The sequence below is a fragment of the Oryx dammah genome, unplaced genomic scaffold (assembly GCF_014754425.2).
Source record: "Oryx dammah isolate SB20612 unplaced genomic scaffold, SCBI_Odam_1.1 HiC_scaffold_19, whole genome shotgun sequence".
Classification (NCBI taxonomy): domain Eukaryota; kingdom Metazoa; phylum Chordata; class Mammalia; order Artiodactyla; family Bovidae; genus Oryx; species Oryx dammah.
Genome location: NW_024070203.1, coordinates 19,192,216 through 19,212,162, shown reverse-complemented (window position 1 = coordinate 19,212,162; position 19,947 = coordinate 19,192,216). Strand labels below are relative to the sequence as shown.

Genomic DNA, 19,947 nt, shown 5'->3' with positions numbered 1-19,947 from the left:
TGTCAGCTTCCTGTTCTGGGTCCCAAACAGAAACTGATGCTGGGGCTTCTTTGATGTTACCATGTTTATTTTCACTGGACTAGGTGCCTGAATGATTGAAGTTCCTTTCTTTAGGTAGATAATCTGTTCCTGACTTGCTTCGTTTTTTCTTTGCATATAGTATCCTTATTTCTTTTTACAGATTTACGGAACATTGATTTTCATGAGGTATTAGTACATGTGAACACTGGAATGCTGGAGAACACCATGCAAATTGCTAATGTGACCCTCTTGCTTGCAGGGGCAGGGGAGGAGTCTCAGCCCGGCCAGTGGGAGTTGGGGTACCACGGGGGACGCCGGCTTCCAGGGGTGTCCTCTCCACCCGAGGGCCAGTGAGTCGCGGAAGAGGACTGCTCACTCCCAGAGCACGAGGAGTGCCCCCAACTGGGTACAGACCTCCACCGCCGCCCCCGACGCAGGAAACCTATGGAGACTATGTAAGTGAAGGTGCTCTGATGGTCTGTGATGCAGTACCAGGCGTGGTGACCAGTAGCCCCCACCCTGCTTAAACTGAGCTCTTTAGCATTTACTGAATACTAAATAAGTACTTGGTATCAGAGACACAGAAAATGTGAAAGAAATAACCTCCTTTGTCAAATAACTATGAAGGTGAATTTTGGTGGTGGGGAGGCTCAAGATTAGGACCAAGGAGATGTGCTGTCAGGCCGTCCCACAGGCATGTGGCATAGTGGTCATCCACTACAGGTTGCCTCTGAGTGAATCAGTCATTTAAAAAGAATTGCCTGCCTATAACGAGCTGTTTTTACCCTTAAGTGTTTCCTCTTAGACTCTGCTACTGAATATGGATTCCTAGTGGAAATTCTTTTTCAGTGAAGAAAATAAAAGTTCCTAGCTTTTTTAATTAATGCAAATCAGTTTTTCCATTTATCATTCAGTAATTCTTTGATACGGTCCACAGACTTACTTAACATAAGAGAAAGAAAATACATCCATGGAAAATGGGCAGCAGGGGGTGGGAGCAGTGGATTCTTTAACAAGAATGCAGAACCCCTGGGATTCTTTCTATGACTTTCTATTTTAACATAAAGGAGGAAAATAAGTACTGGATAGATATGTCATATTAGTCATTAAAGTATTAATATTAAAGGAAGAGTATATCAACTGTTGTCAAAGAAAGGGAAGCAGTGCCAGTCCTGCAGTGCCCAAAGCACTAGGTTTTCACATTTCCCTTAATGGACTTCTCCTGCTTGGAGCTCAGCACCTCTTTGCACAGTTTCTGGAAGTCTGACGTAATCCCTGGGCCACAGACAACTTCTTCTGTGTCGTCTGCAGCCACTGGAAAGACCTGAGCCCTTGTCCTGGTCATCCTGAACTTCTGGTAGTTCCTTAAGTGTGCTGAGTCCTCTTAGGCTTTCAGAGCTCTGCTCATGCAGCGGTCTCTGCCTCAAAAGCTCCTCTCCATCCTAGGAGCGTTTCCTGTCTGACCTTGCAGACTCGGGTCAGCTGTTACTGGAGCCTACCTGCTAGGTGTCCCCATAGCCTCCTGGCTGGACTGGGTGCTGGGGGTCAGGGACGAGAGCTGTGCCCCCTCACACTCAGCAGAGAGGGCACACTGGGAGCTCAGTGAAGTATGTTTTACACATAAATCCCATATGGACAGTTTCACCACTTGGCTATTCAGCTGGGGAAGGACAGGTCTGTGTCTTGTCTCTGTGTTCCTTACAGTTGGACGTGGTCCTGTTTACTAGTCTTCTTACCAAACTGGCAGTTGGGCCTCAGACTCATCCACAAGGGTTGAGTTTTGTGAGGGTGGCAGAGACTGTTGTGAAAGGAAGCAAATGTGAAATTCCTTTGAGGTAGCCTGGTGTCTTCTCTTTTCCACCTCAGCTTCCCTGGAATTCTCATAGGCTTGCCTGCTGTAGACGTGCTGGATGGCGTCTTCATCATCATCAGGCCAGTGTATGGATCCTGGCCCTCCTGTGCCATAAACATGGGATGAGTCGGGAAAGGACTTAGCTTTGTTGGCTTTACAATCTGCCTGTTTCAGAAAGACCTAGTGCCTTCTTTCCATACATTAATTCATCTTTCTACTCAACGAGATGGATCGAATTCCTGTAGTGTGAACCAGATGCATGTGTTCTATGTCTCAGTGTTTACTCCAGTGGGTCTTGAATGAAATTAGATGAATACAAGTGGAAATTTCTTGAAAGATTAAAGTTTAGGGGAGCAAAAGGAAGAGAAATTCAAGGCACTTGGTTTTCTAAGCTTAACTCTGCCATTTATTAATAAATAATGGGAAAAGCACTAAAACAATTGATTTGCAAGATATCCTCTTAATAACCCCTATTCCCATCCACTGCAACAGGGAGAGGATAGTGGCTTCCCCAGAGGAACCCGCATGTCCTTTCAGGAGCGGATGAGGGTGGAGGCTCTGAAGGAGGATGGAGCCTTCATCGGGTGAGCCCACACTCATGCCTGGCTCTCCCCAGACACTCAGTGTAATTCCCGAGGCTGCATTTCCCACCCAGGGCCTTCCTCATGCAGCCTGACCACAGCGTGGCCTTCAGAGAGCAGACGGCCACATTGGCGGTCCTGAATATAGTTGGCCATTGGTCTTAACCTTTTGAGATTCTAAAGGTTACTCACACTGGCTGCTTAGCTTTGCAGCATGGAAAGGGGAAAAGTATTGTTTTTGTTTGTTTGTTTGTTTGCTTATTTCTAGGATTTTCGATCAGGTGGGTATACTACAGAATATCCAACTTAGAAAAGCTGGATTCTGTAACCTCCCAAGTTCATTCTTTCTTGTGACAAGTGGGAAAGTTGAAAGTGGTCTCCTTAGAATATACTAAAATACTCCATTGATGGAATAATAATAAATTAGACTCTAAATCCCATGAGAGTAGAGTCCCCAGCTACACACACACCCCGTTCACACCTTTGTATTTTCAGTTCAATTTAGTCACTCAGTCTTGACTGAGTCACTCTTTGCGACCCCACGGACTGTAGCACACCAGCCTTCCCTGTCCTTCACTGTCTTCCAGAGCTTGCTCAGACTCATGCCCATCGAGTCAGTGATGCCATCCAACCATCTCATCCTCTGTTGTCCCCTTCTCCTCCCGCCTTCAATCTTTCCTTGCATCAGGGTCTTTTCCAGGGAGTCCGTTCTTCACGGTAGGTGGCCAAAGTATTGGAGTTTTAGCTTCAGCATCAGAATATCATTTATATTCTCAGCACCTAGTATGATGGCTAGCACATAGTTAGTCCTTAATTAATATCAATATTCTCAAGACTGAGTTTTTTTTAATTGCCAGCTGTGGAGGCCCCACCCCAAACTCCTCCTGTGTGCTATGTTGATTTTCATCACTTAGCAGTTTATATCTAACTTGTTAGGAGCATTGTTCAGTCTTTACTTAGTATATGTCTGTTTCTCAGACTATAGTAGACTTTTCAGGAAAAGCACCATGTATCTTCGTCAGTCTGTAGTCTCACTGGCACATTGTAAGCTCTTAGAGTGAGTGTTTACTGGGCTAGACAGCCCTGCACAGAGACCTGGTAAGTTTTCCTAATGAAGGTTGCCCTTGATCTTTTCCAAGCCAGTTGCTTTAATCATCCCATGGGAAGAGTATGATAGCTGGCATTTGGAAAAAGATCATCCCTGCATCATTCTCATCTTCTAGGGTTAGGAGGGCAATTGCAGATTACAGAGGTGGAAGGCTGATTCTGTTTAACTCCTGAAAATCACAGAATCACGTATTATAAATCTGATCTGAGTGTAAGAATGAACTTTCAAGGAAGATGTAACATTTAATGAGAAACTGCTCTCCGTGAGGTACCACTTACATGTTGTGCCATCTTGTTCACAGCCACTCAGAGGTATTGTGGTCCTGTTGTGAGAACTTAAGGTGCGGGGAGTTGTGTCTTTTCCCAAGTCACACGATGGAGAGAGGGCGCAGACGGGGACCCACGACTCAGGGCCTGTGTTGTGTCTTGAGCAGCTGGTGCTGGATGGAGACCAGGCTCTACGAGCTGGCCGGGTCAGGGCCGCTCATCTCTCAGGAAAGTGCCGCAGGCCCCCCGCACACTGCTCCCCTCGGAGGTGCAGCGAGGGGGATCAGGTCACCTCTGTGGTCCTTCAGTGTAAGTCATTCTCTGGTTATAGGCTGCCTTAAGTAGGGAAACGGAAACGGAAGACCATTAAGACAAATGGAATGGGGTTAGGACTTAAAAAATAATAATAAGGCATTATTATATGTATTGGCAAAAAAGTTGAACCAGCATTTTCACTTTAGGAATTTCTGAGCATCTGTATCTCTAAAAAAGGCTTGTCATTCCTTTAGAACTCAAAGATGTAATTTTTAATGATTTCCTTGAAATACATTTGTGGTAACAAATCTTTTTGTATAGAACTTGCTGTTATATCTGACCCATTTGGTTTATTTATTTTAATTTTCATTTAACATTTAGTATCTGAGGCCATTATTTCCAGAATGAAAGATGCAAAGATGTCCTATCAGTTGCCTATTTAAACAAAAAAGAGATGAAAACTGTTCTTTTAATCCTGCCACAACTGGTGCTTTTTTTGAGAAACTATATATTTCAGTCCTTAGAATACTCAAAAAATGTTCTTCAGATTATGTGTACTAAAATGAAGGTATTCCAGTGCAGTTTTAGGCCCTAGAAAAACTCAATTTATGATATATGTTAAAATTATTTTTATTAAATAGTTACCCATTATAAAAGTGGGCATAGTAGTATGCACATTATAAAAGTGTTTCCTCTTAGCCCAAGCAAGAAAGCCTGATAATGTAAAAGTATTTTCTTGTCGAAATGTGCCTATTGAAATGTGACTGATTTTTCTCAAGGTGGGTTGGTGAAGATATTTGATTATTTGTAATGTCATCTGAGCCAACTGTTCTTCATCAGAGTCACCGTCACAAATATTCCCTGAGCATGTGTCATTGAGAAGAACCTCTGTTAGCAAATAAATCTGATGGTGAGAACCGTGTTATCACTAAAGCATGTAGAACTCACAGTGACCATGTGAACAGCAGAGGTTAACCATCTCCATGAACACTGGTTTTCTAAGAATAGCTCAAAAAAATGCAGTGCAATTCAACATAGTTAGTTTTTTTTCCAAAATGGAAAAAAATGGATAATGGATGTGTTTTCAACCATTTGACTATAAATTGGGACTTTCTGCTCCACTTTTAACTTAGTAAAATCAGACATAATTACAGTAACTTCTCATCTCTTTTTTTGAGGACAAGAAGCATCTTTTTCCCAAAATGACATTGATTCATTATTTATGTCAAAATAATTAAATAACTGACAAATAACTAGTATAACCCAGAATCTATTCAATAAGAACACTTTAACAATTCAAAATGTTGGTGTCATTACAAAAGGACATGTTTGATGCTTCCTGGCAGAGTCCAATTTACATATGAATCTCTAAAGTGAAATCCATTTTGATGAATTGTTTTAGGTTCCACATACAAAGAAAGCACAAAGTACAGAGGGCCCTCCATATCTGCAAGTTTGGCATCTGTGCGTTCAACCAACTACTAGTGGAAAAAAACAATTTTTTTTATTCCAGAAATTTTTAAAATTGAAGTAAAGCTTGAATTTGCCACATGCAGGCAGTACATTGCATTGCTCCTGCTGCTGCTAAGTCACTTCAGTTGTGTCCGACTCTGTGCGACCCCATAGACGGCAGCCCACCAGGCTCCCCCGTCCCAGGGATTCTCTAGGCAAGAACACTGGAGTCGGGTGCCATTACCTTCTCTGACATTGCATTAGGGATTATAAATAATCCAGAGATGATTTAAGGTACAAGGGTGGGATGGGTAGGTGATATGCAGATACTGTACCATCTTACATAGGAGCTTGAGCACCTGTGGGTTTTGGATCCGAGGGGGTCCTGGAACCAGCCCCTCATGGCTACTGAGGGCCGACTGTTCCCCAGACACTCAGTGTGGTTGGTCGCTTTATTTACCGTCTCTGAAGTCTTGTGCATTTCTATCCTGTCACCTGACAATTGAGGGTTAGCAGCCACCCCTCTGACTCTCTGTAGAGTCCCTTCCTGTTCCTCCCCATAGCACCCACAGCTCGGTGGAGGCTGAGGTGCAGCCCCCAGGGCCCAGGTTGAGGGAACCCAATGCCCAGGATTGCGTGCATCCGTCTTCATTCCTTGCGTTCACACAGTAGACACGGCTCACTTCCCCATGAGGAACTGAGCTCCAATTCACCTCCATCACAGCCGCTTCAGGGAAGACGCCAGTCCTCCTGCATCTCAGGAAGCATTCTCGTCCACCTCCCACGTCCAGCTCGTGCTGTGATGATGTCCTCTCAAAGAGCGCACCTTCCATACCTAGCAGTTAGCTGTTTGTATGTTTTCTCATGTCTGACTTCTCACAAACCTTAAATCTGTGTTATTCTTGTTCCTACCACCTCACATATAGTACTCCCTCAGTAAACGCTGGTTGTTGAGATGGATGGACAGATGGACAGACAGACAATTGTCATTGCCTCCTTAGTCTCAGCTTTGCTTGTGGTCCTGCCCTCCCCAGGGTCCTTCCCTTAAATAATGTGTTTCTCATATTACTTCTAATCTATATTTTCTGGCATCTAAAGCCTGATTGATACTATTGCTCGGCCATCCCTGGATCGTGGGAACTAGTTTAGAAATGTAGGAGGATAAAGTTGAGATTCTTCTGAGTGGTGTCTGAAGACTTTCTCAGCAGCATGTTTTAACCCCCTGCCCTTCCCACATTATCATTTTATGTCCATCGATCCCTCCATTGCAGTTCCTTAAACATAGCAGGACTTGAACTGTGTGGCTTTGTACGTGCTCTTGGTTCTCTTCTAATGCCTTTTCTTGTTCTGTCCCTACCAGTTCCTGTTACTGTTTATTCTTCAGTCTTGAAGCCTTCCTGGTCCTAGTGAGGCACAGGAAGCAGCATCCTGGGTGCCCTGAAACCTGCCTCAGAGTCAACTTACTTGTCTTTGTCCCCCGTAGACTGGAATTCTTTAGGGTAGGAACTACATCATTTTTTAAAACATTTGTTTGCCCAGAGCCTGTCATGAGGCCTGACATTTTGTAGCTACTAAATAAACGTATGAGGATGACTTTTACTGAGGCCGACTAACTCTGTCATTCCATGTGCCATGCACACTGTTAAACATACTTCATGAAATAAAGCCAATTGTAGCAAACATTTAGTGAACTAATAAATATGGAAGAATGCGGTTTAATTAAAAGAATATTATTCTGAGATGTAAAATACTCAATTTCTAAGTCTCCTTATTGTCTGCATCACTATTTTTGTGTAAATTAACCTTTTTAGTTCTTCATCTGCAAAATGCAGGTGGATGGTATTTTACCTGTAAATTAGCAGGATGGACCAGATGCTGTTCTAACCTCTTTTCCAACTTTAAAATTCTGTTAATTGATTGTTTTCTGAAACTGACTTGCTTTCCACTGTCACCCTAAACATGTTCTTTTAATAAGAAACTGTATTTTCATCAAATGGAAATCTTGATACTGAAAAGAGGGTCACAGAATAAACAAAGCAAGCATTCTAATGAGAGAAACAAACTAAAGGTGAATGGCTATGAATCTTTTGAATTCTGAAACAAATTTTGAAAAATAATTTTAAAAATGAAGATCTTTTTTCAAATGCAAGCTCACCTCTCAAGATGCATAAACTAAAATTGTCTTAGAAATTTTAATCATATAATTTTTTCCCTCATTTCATTATGATTGTGTCAGCCATCTATTCATAGGTATTTACTGTTCACTAACATCCCTTGCTATCTTAATGTTGTGTGATCAGTCTAAGCTTTTGAGCCTGAGCTGATGGGTTAATCACCTTTAAACATACGTACGGTGGAGCGTTCTCGATGAAGGTGTACAAGTTCATCAGACTATGAAAGCTCTTTCAGGTACTTGATATGCTCTGATTACGCAGCTGTATGATGTTTACTGAACAGAATGTGGAATTGTCCTCAAACCACCCCATCTGGTATGGCAGTGCCAGCTTGAGCACGGTGCAGGGTGGCTGGCACACGAAGGGATTTATGTGTATGAGAGGAGGAGATGCAGGCTCCTCGAAGCTGCAGGGGTGTAGGGAGTAGCAAAGCCAGGTCCGTCTGACCAGAGCACCTGGCCCTCTTCCCTGCAGACCCTCCGGTCAGGCCCTCTCCATGGACGATTCGATGTGCGGTGGGGCACGCTTCTGCCCCAGTCTCCACAGCACTGCAAAGTGAAGTCCTCGCCCGGACAGTAGGAAGGAAAGGCATCCTGGCCTGCACTGTGCCAGGACAGGCACCTGTCCCATGGCCTGTGGGCTGGGAAAGGGGTGAACTGAGATTCAATCCCAGGTTCCCTAACCCGGAGTCTGAAGCTTTTATTCCCAGTATTCTAACTTGTGTAATGTTATGACCTAGAAAGAAGGAAAAATAAATGAGGAAAGAGTAGAAGCACCAGAGCTGGCGACCCAATCATAACTGTGTGTCAGCACCTCCCTAGCCGTGGACCTTCCAAATCGATGGCCTGTCTTACTGACTGCAGAAGCTCCCAAGTTTTCTAGATGCTTCTTTGTGAGCTCATCAACTTCAGTCTTCAGGTCAGAAGTTACTGCTTTAATTTATTATATGTTTAGATGCTTTCACTTGGAAACCATCAGAGAAGTATAGAATAGTACTCTTCTGTCTTCTAGTATTTTTCTGATTCAGTAACGACAGAAAAACAGTACTCTTCAACTTCTAGAAGTTGATGGAAGAAAAGGAAGCTGCCATTTGTTGGGTATTTACAGAACATGTTAGTGTGCTGGGCACTGTACCCTATATCATCTTATTTAGTCCTCACTTCATCCCCATGAAGTGATCTCCAGGCAGTTTAGAAAATTTTTCCCAAATCACACTTCTAGTTAGTGATAAAACCCACATGCCCTTACTTGCTCACAAGCACGTTTCTCAGCTCTTTGCATGGGTCTGTCATATCCGGAAAACACCACCATGAGTTAACACTTCCTAGTGGCATGCCACTGGTCAGGGCAGAGCTGGAATGTAAAGCCAGGCAGTCTGGCTTGAGAGCCGCACTCTTAGCCAAGACCCACTGCTTCCTGGACAAGCCAGTTTCATCTCATTTAAAACTCTGTATTTGCAAACAGAGAAATTATCAAATGAATGGGAAAATTATTTCATCACTTCAGATATAAAGGTTGTTATATGAAATTTATTAGAGCAAGCGGTGTATGACTGAGTAAGTTACTGGTGTTACTGGTTCTTCTGCAACTAGTATTTCCTCATGGGACTTCTTACGTTGGTTAACCTAACCCAGGTTTGACGTGTCATAGAGACAGTTTGAATGGGAGAAACCTGAACTTTTTGTTGTACATGCAGGCCACCTTTTCTGCCTGTTCTCTCAGTCAGGCTCATTAAAGCTGTAGAAGAAGAAACTTGTCTCCAGAAAACACTACATAGACAGTGTCTCTGTCTGTAAAATGGCACCACAGGGAACACTGTTTCTCCATCTGCCCGAAGAATAAACCCTTCTGAAGTTTAGTCAACTAGGAACATCAGTGAAAACCTTTAGGGAAAAACCAAATATATCTTTAAAATATACATGTCATTCTTTAATATAGCTTTTGTTTAAAGACTCAGTGAAAGCACATTCCTCATTCTTCTGAGAGCTCACCTGAAGTTTGAATTATGTGACTAGTCTGGGAGTTTGAGTACAATGAGAGTTGTACTGACGCAAATCTTCCCATTGCAGTGACTGCTGGTATAATTTTTTGACAGTTAACTAATCGCTAAACTGCTTCAATTATTTTGTTTTCCATAGCGAAAAATTTAATTAAAACAGTACAGATTGTGAAAAGGTTATTTATGAAAATGCATTTTAAATGTGAATTGAAAAGCCTAGGGACACCTTTTTATTTTAGATAAAAAGATGAAGGTTCTATAATTTTTTTATCTCCATTTTACCAGAAGCAAGAGTAAGTGCAATGTGCAGTTTACTTGAAATGTCTATCAGGTGCTTCACAAGTCTGTCTTTTTCTTAAACTGCTTGAAAAGTTGACCTATTTTAGAAATGCAATAGTTTAGGAAATAATTTCAGATTTTAAACTTATAAATATGAAGGGATTTGGCTTTTCCTTCTTACTTTAAGCAAAAACAACCCCAGAAAATTGCTTTGTTCATGGAGCAGAGGACTCTGAAATGACAGTGTCTCTGAGGCCTGGAAAGCAGATCCTGCCTCCCTAATGAGGAAGGTTATCTGAGCTAGCATGATGGATGCGTCCTAGTCCTCAGGTGGGTTAGTCCTGAGGCGCTAGATTAGTCCTCTGTTACAATGGATATCCTACAGGAACCTGCCATCTTAGTGTTGTTTTCTTGAGCCTTTAATCAGCTTGCGTGGAGCTCAGTCCTGCTTGCAAGTAGATCCTAGTCTACAGAGGCCCCGTTGAAGCCTTCCGCAATCCCCGGTATGTGCCAGGGGCTCCCTCTCTATTATTTGGATCCGTGTGTGTACATCCTAGTTAGGGTACTCACCTTGGAGTGATACAGTCACTCCTTTACTTGTCAGTTTTCCCATTTTATTTTAAGCTGATGATAGGGTCCTGCCTTTTTATCCACAGAGCCCCTCATCAAGTGAGTCATCAGTGTTTGATTTCTTGACATGGAAACAAAGCACAGTGACTCTCCAGGATAAGAACACCTGCAGTTGACTTACATGAGTATTTAGGGGGACATCTAGAGATAACCTCATAGTGCGACATTATCTTGGGGAGTTCATCAGGCTACAGGGTCTGACCCTCAGTATAGAGTCAGGCAATGTACCACAGTGGTTAAAAGCAAGGTTGGGAACCAGACAGACTAGTTTCAATTCCTTGCTGTGCCTTTAATTGCTGTGTGACCTTAAGCAAGTTGCTTGACTACTTTATACTTCAATTCCTAATCTGCAAATGGAAATATTAGTGCTTATCACATAGGACTGTTAGGAACTATTCAGTGCTGTTCACATCCACCAGGAAGGTTAAAGTTAAAACAATCAAGTGTTAACTGAAATGGGGTGCTGTAGGAATTCTCACCCACTGCTGTGGGAATGTCAGTCCATACAACTATGTTGGAAAAGGGTTTGGTGGTTTGGTACCACATGTTAAAGCTAAAAACAGGCCTTCTTCCCAAGGCACAGCGGTTCTGCTCTAGGAACCACAACAGAGGCTCATAAGACTTAGGTAAGAGGTGTGTAGGCAAAACTAGAAAAGCATTTACAACTAGAGTGGCTATAAGGATGTGATAGTCCAGCCATATAGGCAAGCTTTCAGGCCACAAGAAGGAACCAGTGGTTGCTGCCTGCAGCACGATAGACGGATCTCATGAGCATGAAGCTGACTGAAAGAAACAGGCACAGAGGGGTTGCCACTCTGATTCCATCTTTATGAAGCTCAAGAGCAAGTAAACCTCACCAGCAGTGTTGAAAGTTGGGATAGCGTTCCTTCTGGGGGTAGGTAGTAACTGAGTATGAGCCCACGGGAAGTGTCCAGGGGCCGAGATGTCCCCTGTCTTGATCTGTGTGCTGATTGCATAGCTGTGCTCACTGAGCTGTGCTACCTGAGGTGTGTGCCTTCCTATGACTTACACTATGCATGAATAAAAAGTTGAAAACATGATCAGTTTGTGTATTAAAAACGTTGTACTAGACAGACCAGATACTCTTGTTTATAACAGAACAGCACGTCTTTCATCAAGCAGATTTGTAAAAGCTGAACAAATCTCGAGCACATCTGGTCCCTCTACTCTTAGACCAGATGATAATCTGAAGGTTTCTGGGTGAGTCTACAAGCTGAGCAAGGAGTAATCATGATACTAACCTTATGAAATTCTGGTAGGGATGTTTTCATTGTGGAGCAACCTCTGCACTGTGAATCAGGCATACATCTTGGTGGGTCAGGAGCCCTTTCCCCTTCCACCATGGGATTGAAGGCACCCGGGGCCTCTCTCCTGGCCAGTCATGCCACGACCCATGGAAGAATGAGAGAACTCATGTAAACCCTTCCCTACCAGTCAGTCACCATTCAGGAAGTGTTTACTGAAATCTTTCTTGTACCAGGCCCTGGGGACACTAGTAGACAAGGTCGGTGAAGCCCCTGTTCTCAGGGAGACTGCATTTCTAGTGGACGATACAGGTAATAATCAAATGCATTGGATATTTGATAGGAATCGGGGTTCCTCATCTGAATAGCAGATCATAGAAAATGCTGTGCATGCTTATTTCCTTAGCTTTGTGGGGGTGATGCCAACAACCACTGCTCTGCACGCTCAGGAGAGAAGTGAGCCTGCTTCATACACAGTGGACACCAGTGGGCACCGGGCTTCACTCTCTGGTGGAACCCTGGTTGAGAAAGGCTGTGAGGGCGTCTCCCAGTTCCTGAAGAGGTAGCTGAGAAGCTGAATTGAGCCTCAGAAGAAATCCAGAGTTTGAGAGGGTTAAGTAGTTGGAGTCCACAGCCCCCCAAGTTTGGGTGTAGGAGGCTGATAAATCCCCTCAACTTTGAAGGGGAACCCAGAAAAGCTGTCCTTCCAGAGGAAGGTTGCTTGTTGTCATGGCCCTGTGTGGGGTGCCTTGAAGCTGGGACTGCGACCCCTCCTGTCCTGCACCAAGAGCAAGTGTAATTCTCTCTAGAAAAACACAACAGTGTGGGCCTTCAGTTATTTCTCTCATTCTTCATATATAATTGCAATTAATCAAAAATTATAGGCACGCAAGATGAGGAACCAGTAAAAACAGACCGTAATAGATTCATAAAGCAGACACAAACTTTATGTTCTTTATAATCATGGAACTGAAGAGATAAAATTGATGATTTAAGCAGAGAATTGGAAAATATGGAAAACAAATGCTCTAGAATTGAAAAATATAAAGAATAATGAAATGGTTTTAGTTCCAGGTTAGACACAGATAAGGGAAGAAATAGTGTATTGGAAGTTAAATCAATGAAATAGGTAAAAACCTGGACAGCCCTGAAGACCACATGAGGCACCAGGGCCTCCAGCGGCGCCTCACTTGAAGCCCCAAAGGCCCCCGAGACAAGGCTGCTGCGCTTCCCTCCCTCCCTCACCCCACACTGGCCTTTCCATCTGCCGTTCCTTCTGCTGGAAGTGCCAGTAGCACCTCCAGCAAAATAAAAAATCCGCATAAGCGGCTTCTCACTTTTTTCGCATTTGTAGTCTTTTCTGTGAGGACTCCTGGCACCTCTCCAAGATGTCCAGCATCCCCGCTCTTTCCCTGTGTCCCTGAGGACTGAGGTGTGTTATGTTCCCCTCTGGAATGGAAGCTGCTTGAGGACAGAGGTGATTCTGTTTGATTCTGTTTGTTCAATACAGTCTCTCCAAGGGCTCAGAGCAGTAGTCATTCGACAAATGTCAGCCTCCTGGGGAACATGGAAAAACTGACATAAAAATCCTTACCAGAGGTACATAATGTGGGCTTAATAAAATTGAGTTACCCCCTCTTCTCATCTTTGTGGGATTTTTGGTTTAATTTTCTATTTACAGTTTTCCCTTTCCTTTGTGGAATTTCTGAGTTAACCTCTTTGTTATTTTCTGTATTATATTACATTGTATTCATTGTCAAATCTAAATAAATCTAGCTCTATCTCAGTGAGAGACAAACAGAGGAGGGAAGACATTCTATGAATAATTGATGGAGACCTGTTCTTAAAAGCTGTGGCCAGATGTGGATAAAATTACAACTACTCTTGGTCAGCCACTCTTTTATCTAAAAATCACAGTAGTAGTTAATACTGGTATTTGCAGAATGAAGATGTAGACATCACAGTTTAGACAATATTTTAAGAATTTATCACATTCACCAAAAGAAAGCTACCTGGTTGGTAGCTCTGATGTTTCTCTGGCCTAATAGTTTGAGAGTGTTAACAGGAATTAGTCTTCAGTAAACTGGAACCAGGTTTATTGGGCAAGAGCTGTGCCAGACAGCCTTCATGTATATTTCTTGGGTTAGTTTCTCCCACAACCACTGGAAACAGCCAGGGGATGAATTAAGATTGCAAAATTGAGGTGGAAGGAGGGCAGGTAGTGGCCCAAAGCCACACAGCCAGATCAGAGGCAGAGCTGGGATCAAAACACGGGTGTCAGACTCCAGAGATTGTGGTGAGGGGGTTGTGTGAGTCTAGAAGCTGCGTAATGTGTTCCTCACAGCCATAGATCAACTTGTGGGGATGCAGCTTGATTGTTGAATTAATGATGTCTTATTTAAATGATTATTGGGGACGGATTCTTATTTAGAGTTGTTATTAAAATTGTGATTTTTGTCCTTAATTATAAAATAACTTGGCTATGTGATGTGTTCACGGTCATTGGTGATACTCAACAAGGATATTACTATTATTCAGAACCTCAGCAAAAATGAATTTTTCAAAAGACTGTTCTTAACTAGTGTGTGTGTTTGATAAACTCAAAATAATCATAAGCCTAGATTTAAATAATCTTTTAACACTGTGTTTTATATGAAAACTGTACATTTTGAAATGACCGAGTTTCACCCTAATTAGTGAGGTGGTGTATAGTTAGCATAATTGTCTCCTTTAAAAGGACCCAAAACCTAAAAATTATTTTTAAATCACTTTTGTAAATTCTCTGTTTAAAATGGTTTTTCCCATCTTAAATTTTATGCTTGATTTTACTTGTGACAGAAATAGAATTAAATAGGTCATGCTGTTTCCTTTATCCTAGAACATCTTTTCTCTTCAAAGAATTCTTGGTGTCGGGTCATATGTCTGTGGTTTTCAGGTTGGCAATGGCAGATGAAGGATCTTTACCTGTGTTAGAACATGTTTTGCCTTCTGTGGCCCCCCTGACACCTACCAAGTGTCCAGGTCACCCTGTCATCTCCATTTAGATGTCTTCCATATCAAAGATGAGAGTGCAGAAGTGGATCTTGACAAATGAGTCTCTTGAATGCTGCAAGAATGTTTATCAGCATAATTTTATTTCTTGTCCATCTTTGTGCACTCTTTTTTAAATAAGTTATTTACTCTCAGTTTTCTGGGTCTGTGTTGCTGTGCTTGGGCTTTCTCTAGTTGCAGCTAGTCAGGACTCCTCTCTGGTTGTGGCGTGCGGGCTTCTCCTTGCGGTCGCTACTCTCATGTGGAACACAGGTTCCAGGGCCCATGGGCTCAGTAGTTACAGCTTTGAGCTCCTTCCTCATTTTAACCATTTGTTGATCCTTCGCTGACTGCTCCGCTGTTCTCAGCCAATGATCTCATCTCGCTTGCAAAAAATAGCAGGTATCAACAAAAATCCACTCCACTCCCTCCCAGAAGCCACATTTATCCACGTTCACACTCATTTTTCCTCCTTTTGTCAGTTAAAATCTGCTTCATGCTTTCCTTGTATTTTTCAAGTCCTGTCCATTGAACAAATAATGCTTGTAATGGAAAAGGCTACACCGCCATGGACAAATCCAGCTGTGAAATCATCGTGAAAGAAATCTTGTGAGAGTTGCATTTTTAATCTTTTTAAATCATCAGTGTTAAATACGGAAGTCAATTATTCAATGACCTAGACAATTTGAAAATTCAAATAAACTAACATTGTATTTGGAGAAGGCAATGGCACCCCATTCCAGTCCTCTTGCCTGGAAAATCCCATGGACGGGGGAGCCTGGCAGGCTGACAGTCAGACACGACTGAGCGACTTCACTTTCACTTTTCACTTTCATGCATTGGAGAAGGAAATGGCAACCCACTCCAGTGTTCTTGCCTGGAGAATCCCCAGGACGGGGGAGCCTGGTGGGCTGCCATCTATGGGGTTGCACAGAGTCAGACACGACTGACGTGACTTAGCAGCAACATTGTATTAGGGCTTCCCTGGTGGCTCAGATAGTAAAGAATCAGCCTACAATGTGGAAGACCCAGGTTCAGTCCCTGGGTCGAGTAGGTCCCCTGAAGGGAATGGCAACCCACTCTAGTATTCTTGCCTGGAGAATCCCATGGACGGAGGAGCCTGGTGGGCTATAGTCCATGGGGTTGGAAAGAACTGGATATGATTGAGCAACTAACACACACACAGCCTTGTATTCATACTATCTCAGCATAATTGAGCAAGGAATGAATGACGTAACTAAGTTTAAAATAGTCTATTACTTTACATTTCAGTTAAGAAAATTCCAGTTATTTACAGGAGTTTAAATAATCTTGATTCTTTAAGCATAGAATTCTGCATGGTTGAAGCCATATTCTTTTAAAGCTGCTAACGAATTACTGAAGCAGCAGTAAGCTCTACATTTTACCAAACCACACGCTCAAGGCAGTGACCTAGTAGCACATCCAGCCCTCCAGATTGATTCCTCCATGCCCACAGCATCTCCAGAGAGATTCCTGAGGTGCAAAATCTAAACCCACACCCTGTACCTTGGCCACACATGGTCTGTATATGGGCATCTCAGGCTCATTGCCCCCCACCTGCATTTGCACCACAGCATGCCCACCTGACCCTGGATGAGAAGGGGTCTTATGTCTGTACCTCCATTATTTTGCACCTGCTGTTCATTCTGCCTGATTTTTAATAAATCTTCCCAGCTGCTTTTGCTTTTCTCTGCTTTCATCACTTCTGGGACACTTTATTCCCCTTTGCCTTTTGGGTTGTTCTGTGCTATCCTGATGCTTCCCTTTGCCATAACAGCTGGCATGTTGCCTGATGGTTCTCTCTTTAGTCACCTGTCATCTCTGCCAGAGTCCTCACTAGACCAGGACACCCCTTTCCCTCTCTGGTGTCCAGCAGGAGTGCCAGCCACAGGGTAGGGGCTAAAGGGAGGAGGTAGTGTTGGGTTGTTTTGGGGTTTTGATTTTTTTTATGTAGTAAAAATTACTTTTTTTGTTGTTAAGAGTGATAGTTGCTTTCTTAATTTCTGAATTTATTAATTCACCAGAATTGTAATATCTCATTTTGCTACTTATAACTAAAATCATCTCAATTTTTGTCTTGTATTGTTGTTTGTTTGGATCTTATATGTTTCTCCTCCTTGCATTATTCATTGGTAGAGCATAGCTATATTAGCAACTCACTTTCAGCTATTGCAAGAGACATTGTGGCTTTCCAGTTTGTTCCAAGGATATTTTTGACTTTTATTCTTCCTCTGCCATTATTTAATGAGTATTCCTTTTATATTTATCTGTTTTCAAAATTCTGAACACATACCTCTTCAATAAATACTCAATTTCTCCTTTGTGAAAAAACATTAAAAACTCTTCAGGTGATCATGTACAAATTGTATAAGCCTACTCCTACAAAGAGTGTCATCCCTTTGAATTCATATTTGTCTCACACAATTAAATGTATTATAATTTAACTTTCTATTTAGATAGTTTTGCTTTTCTAAATTAAATAAATTGAGTTATGATATTTAGATGCTTCTTCAGAGAGAATAACCATGGTCATCACTTTAAAATCTTGTCTAAAATCAGTGACAATAAAACATAGAAGCCCGTCTGTCTTCAGATCTTTTCTCTTACCCCTTGACCACATTTCTCCACTCCAAGAGATCTGTGGTAATCATTAAATTGATTATCATTGATAATACTGATGTTTCAAAAATAGTTAGATTATATCCTGGCTCTTTTAAATGTTAACTAAATATCAGTAAATGCAAAGTCACTGTAATTGATTACCCCCAGAAACTTAGAAGTCAGTTATAGAACAGGATTCACACTTCCATGGATAAAAATGTTATTGAGCAGCATATGTAATTTGATCTTACAGAATGATCATTTCTCTGGACATTTTTCACTTCCAAAATAGCTGTGAAATAACCATCATGTACTTGTTATCACATCTGCACAGTGTCCTCAGAATGTCCCTGTGGAACCAGGAGGATGGCCTTAGCTCTTGTTGCATTGTCTTTCTGTTGTTGAGCTATGACTGTTCTTCATCAGTTCATCTATTCCAGATGCTTGACCATTATCAGATGTATGATTTGCAAATATTTTCTCCCACACTGTGGATTGTCTTTTCACTTTCTTCCTAATGTCGTTTGACAGAGAAGTTTTTTATTTTGATGGAGTCTGCATTTTTGTCTGCATTTTTTGGTTATTTTGCTTTTGTTAGCCTATCTAAGAAACTGATAACTAAGATGACAAAGACTGACTGCTCTTGAACCTCGCTAGTGAAGTTTGCATTTGAGTTATACTTTGCACTTGAGGAATTTCTTTGGCTTCGTTTCTCTATTAATATTCTCTGTTTTGGTGAGGCATGGTTCTCATGCCCTTCTTTAGTTTTTCCTGTGCAGTCTGTCCTTTAGCTCCTTGAATGCGCTTCAGGTAACTGATCTGTGTCCAGCAAGTGCACTGTCTCAGTTTCTGCAGGGACAGTTTCTATTGACTACTGTTTTCCTTGCTTACAGACTATACTTTGCATTTCTCTGTACATTGCATATTTCCGTTTGTTTAAAACTGGATGTTTAATAAATAATATTTCCATGTGGGAATCAAATTCTCCACATTTTGGGCTGGGACTTTAGTTACTTTTCCAAACTTTTGTTGTGAAGTCAGTATTTATCCTGCATGGCCAGGGAAGTGTCTTCTCGGTTAACGTGGTGCTCAGCTGATGACTGGATAGGAGGTTTTATCAAATGGTTAGAAACTAAGTCCCTCATCTTTGCCAAGAGCCTGTGAGTACATGTTGGAGTATCTCTTCAACACTCAGCGAGTCAGTTTACAACTAACTCTGGCTTAGCCTTGACTTTCCTTATTATGCTGATCCTCAAGGTCATCCAGAGGAGAGCTCTCAGGACCTTCTCAGGTCTGTCCTGGGCAGCTATATGACACGGTACCTAATTCCAGAACTATTTCAGAGCTTTGCAAAGCCCAAATGGAGCTCACATTCCTTTACTTTTCCTTGTAGCCTGTTGTTCGCACCAGTTTTCCTCCACACCTCAAGCAGCTGAGATCATAAACAGTTGCCCCTAGTTATTTTCTCAGAGATCCTCAGGGAGAAGGCTTTGTGCACTGGATGATCTCCAAGTCGGGTTTGATAAAGACAGTCCTCTGGGAATGGGGTTTGGAAAGTGCTCCACCCTGCCTGCCCCCTCCAGTGGCCTCAGGCCTGCTGCTTTCCTGCTTGATTGATTTGGGCTCCTACAGAGCTGGGGTGAGGGATGGGAATAGAACAGGTTAAAACATCAGAGCTCACCGTTCTTTCCAAGATGCAGCCAATTTTTTAAAAATAAATGCTCCCTAGATCTCTGTAAGCCTGTGGCTAATTTCCAGAGTTCTGAAAATGTTCATTCTGACAGTTTTTGCCAGTTTCTCTTTGCTTTTTCAGAGGGAATTTTTGGAGGTTCTTACTCTATCATTTTCACTGATATGAAAATTTTATATTTTTCTTTACATTATAATTAGATATAAAGTTCAGTGGTAGCTGAATTAATAAAGATTCACTGAAAGCAGAATGCTTCTTTCTTTCCAGAAACATCTCTGAACTTTTTGTCTTTCTGTTGTATTTTAGGACTATGATGATGGATATGGCACTGCTTATGATGAACAGAGTTATGATTCCTATGATAACAGCTATAGCGCCCCAACCCAAAGGTAAGTGTCACTCTTTCTGAACAGACCCCACAGCAGACACTTGGGCTGTCCACATTTTATACCCTCTGGGAACAGGATGATGATTGGCCAGTGGGATGGTCTGACTTGGCCTTTGCTTTGTTTTATTTTTTATTTATTTATTTTTTTTTTCAATCTTTATTTTATTTTTTTTATTATTTTATTTTATTTTTTTTTCCTTTATTTTACTTTACAATACTGTATTGGTTTTGCCATACATCAACATGAATCTACCACGGGTGTATACGAGCTCCCAATCCTGAATCCCCCTCCCACCTCCCACCCCATATCATCTCTCTGGATCATCCCCATGCAC

General features: G+C 42.1%; 1 protein-coding gene across 2 annotated transcripts in view; it reads left to right on the top strand.

Annotated features, from left to right (window-relative positions):
* The window catches only part of KHDRBS3 (KH RNA binding domain containing, signal transduction associated 3), a 159,060-nt gene that overhangs the window by 106,171 nt on the left and 32,942 nt on the right, over positions 1-19,947 (top strand). For both annotated transcript variants that reach the window (XM_040262080.1, XM_040262082.1), the window contains exons 6-7: positions 281-476; positions 19,531-19,613. In XM_040262080.1, the coding sequence (XP_040118014.1) occupies positions 281-476; positions 19,531-19,613 (279 nt within the window). The remainder of the gene's footprint in view (positions 1-280; positions 477-19,530; positions 19,614-19,947) is intronic.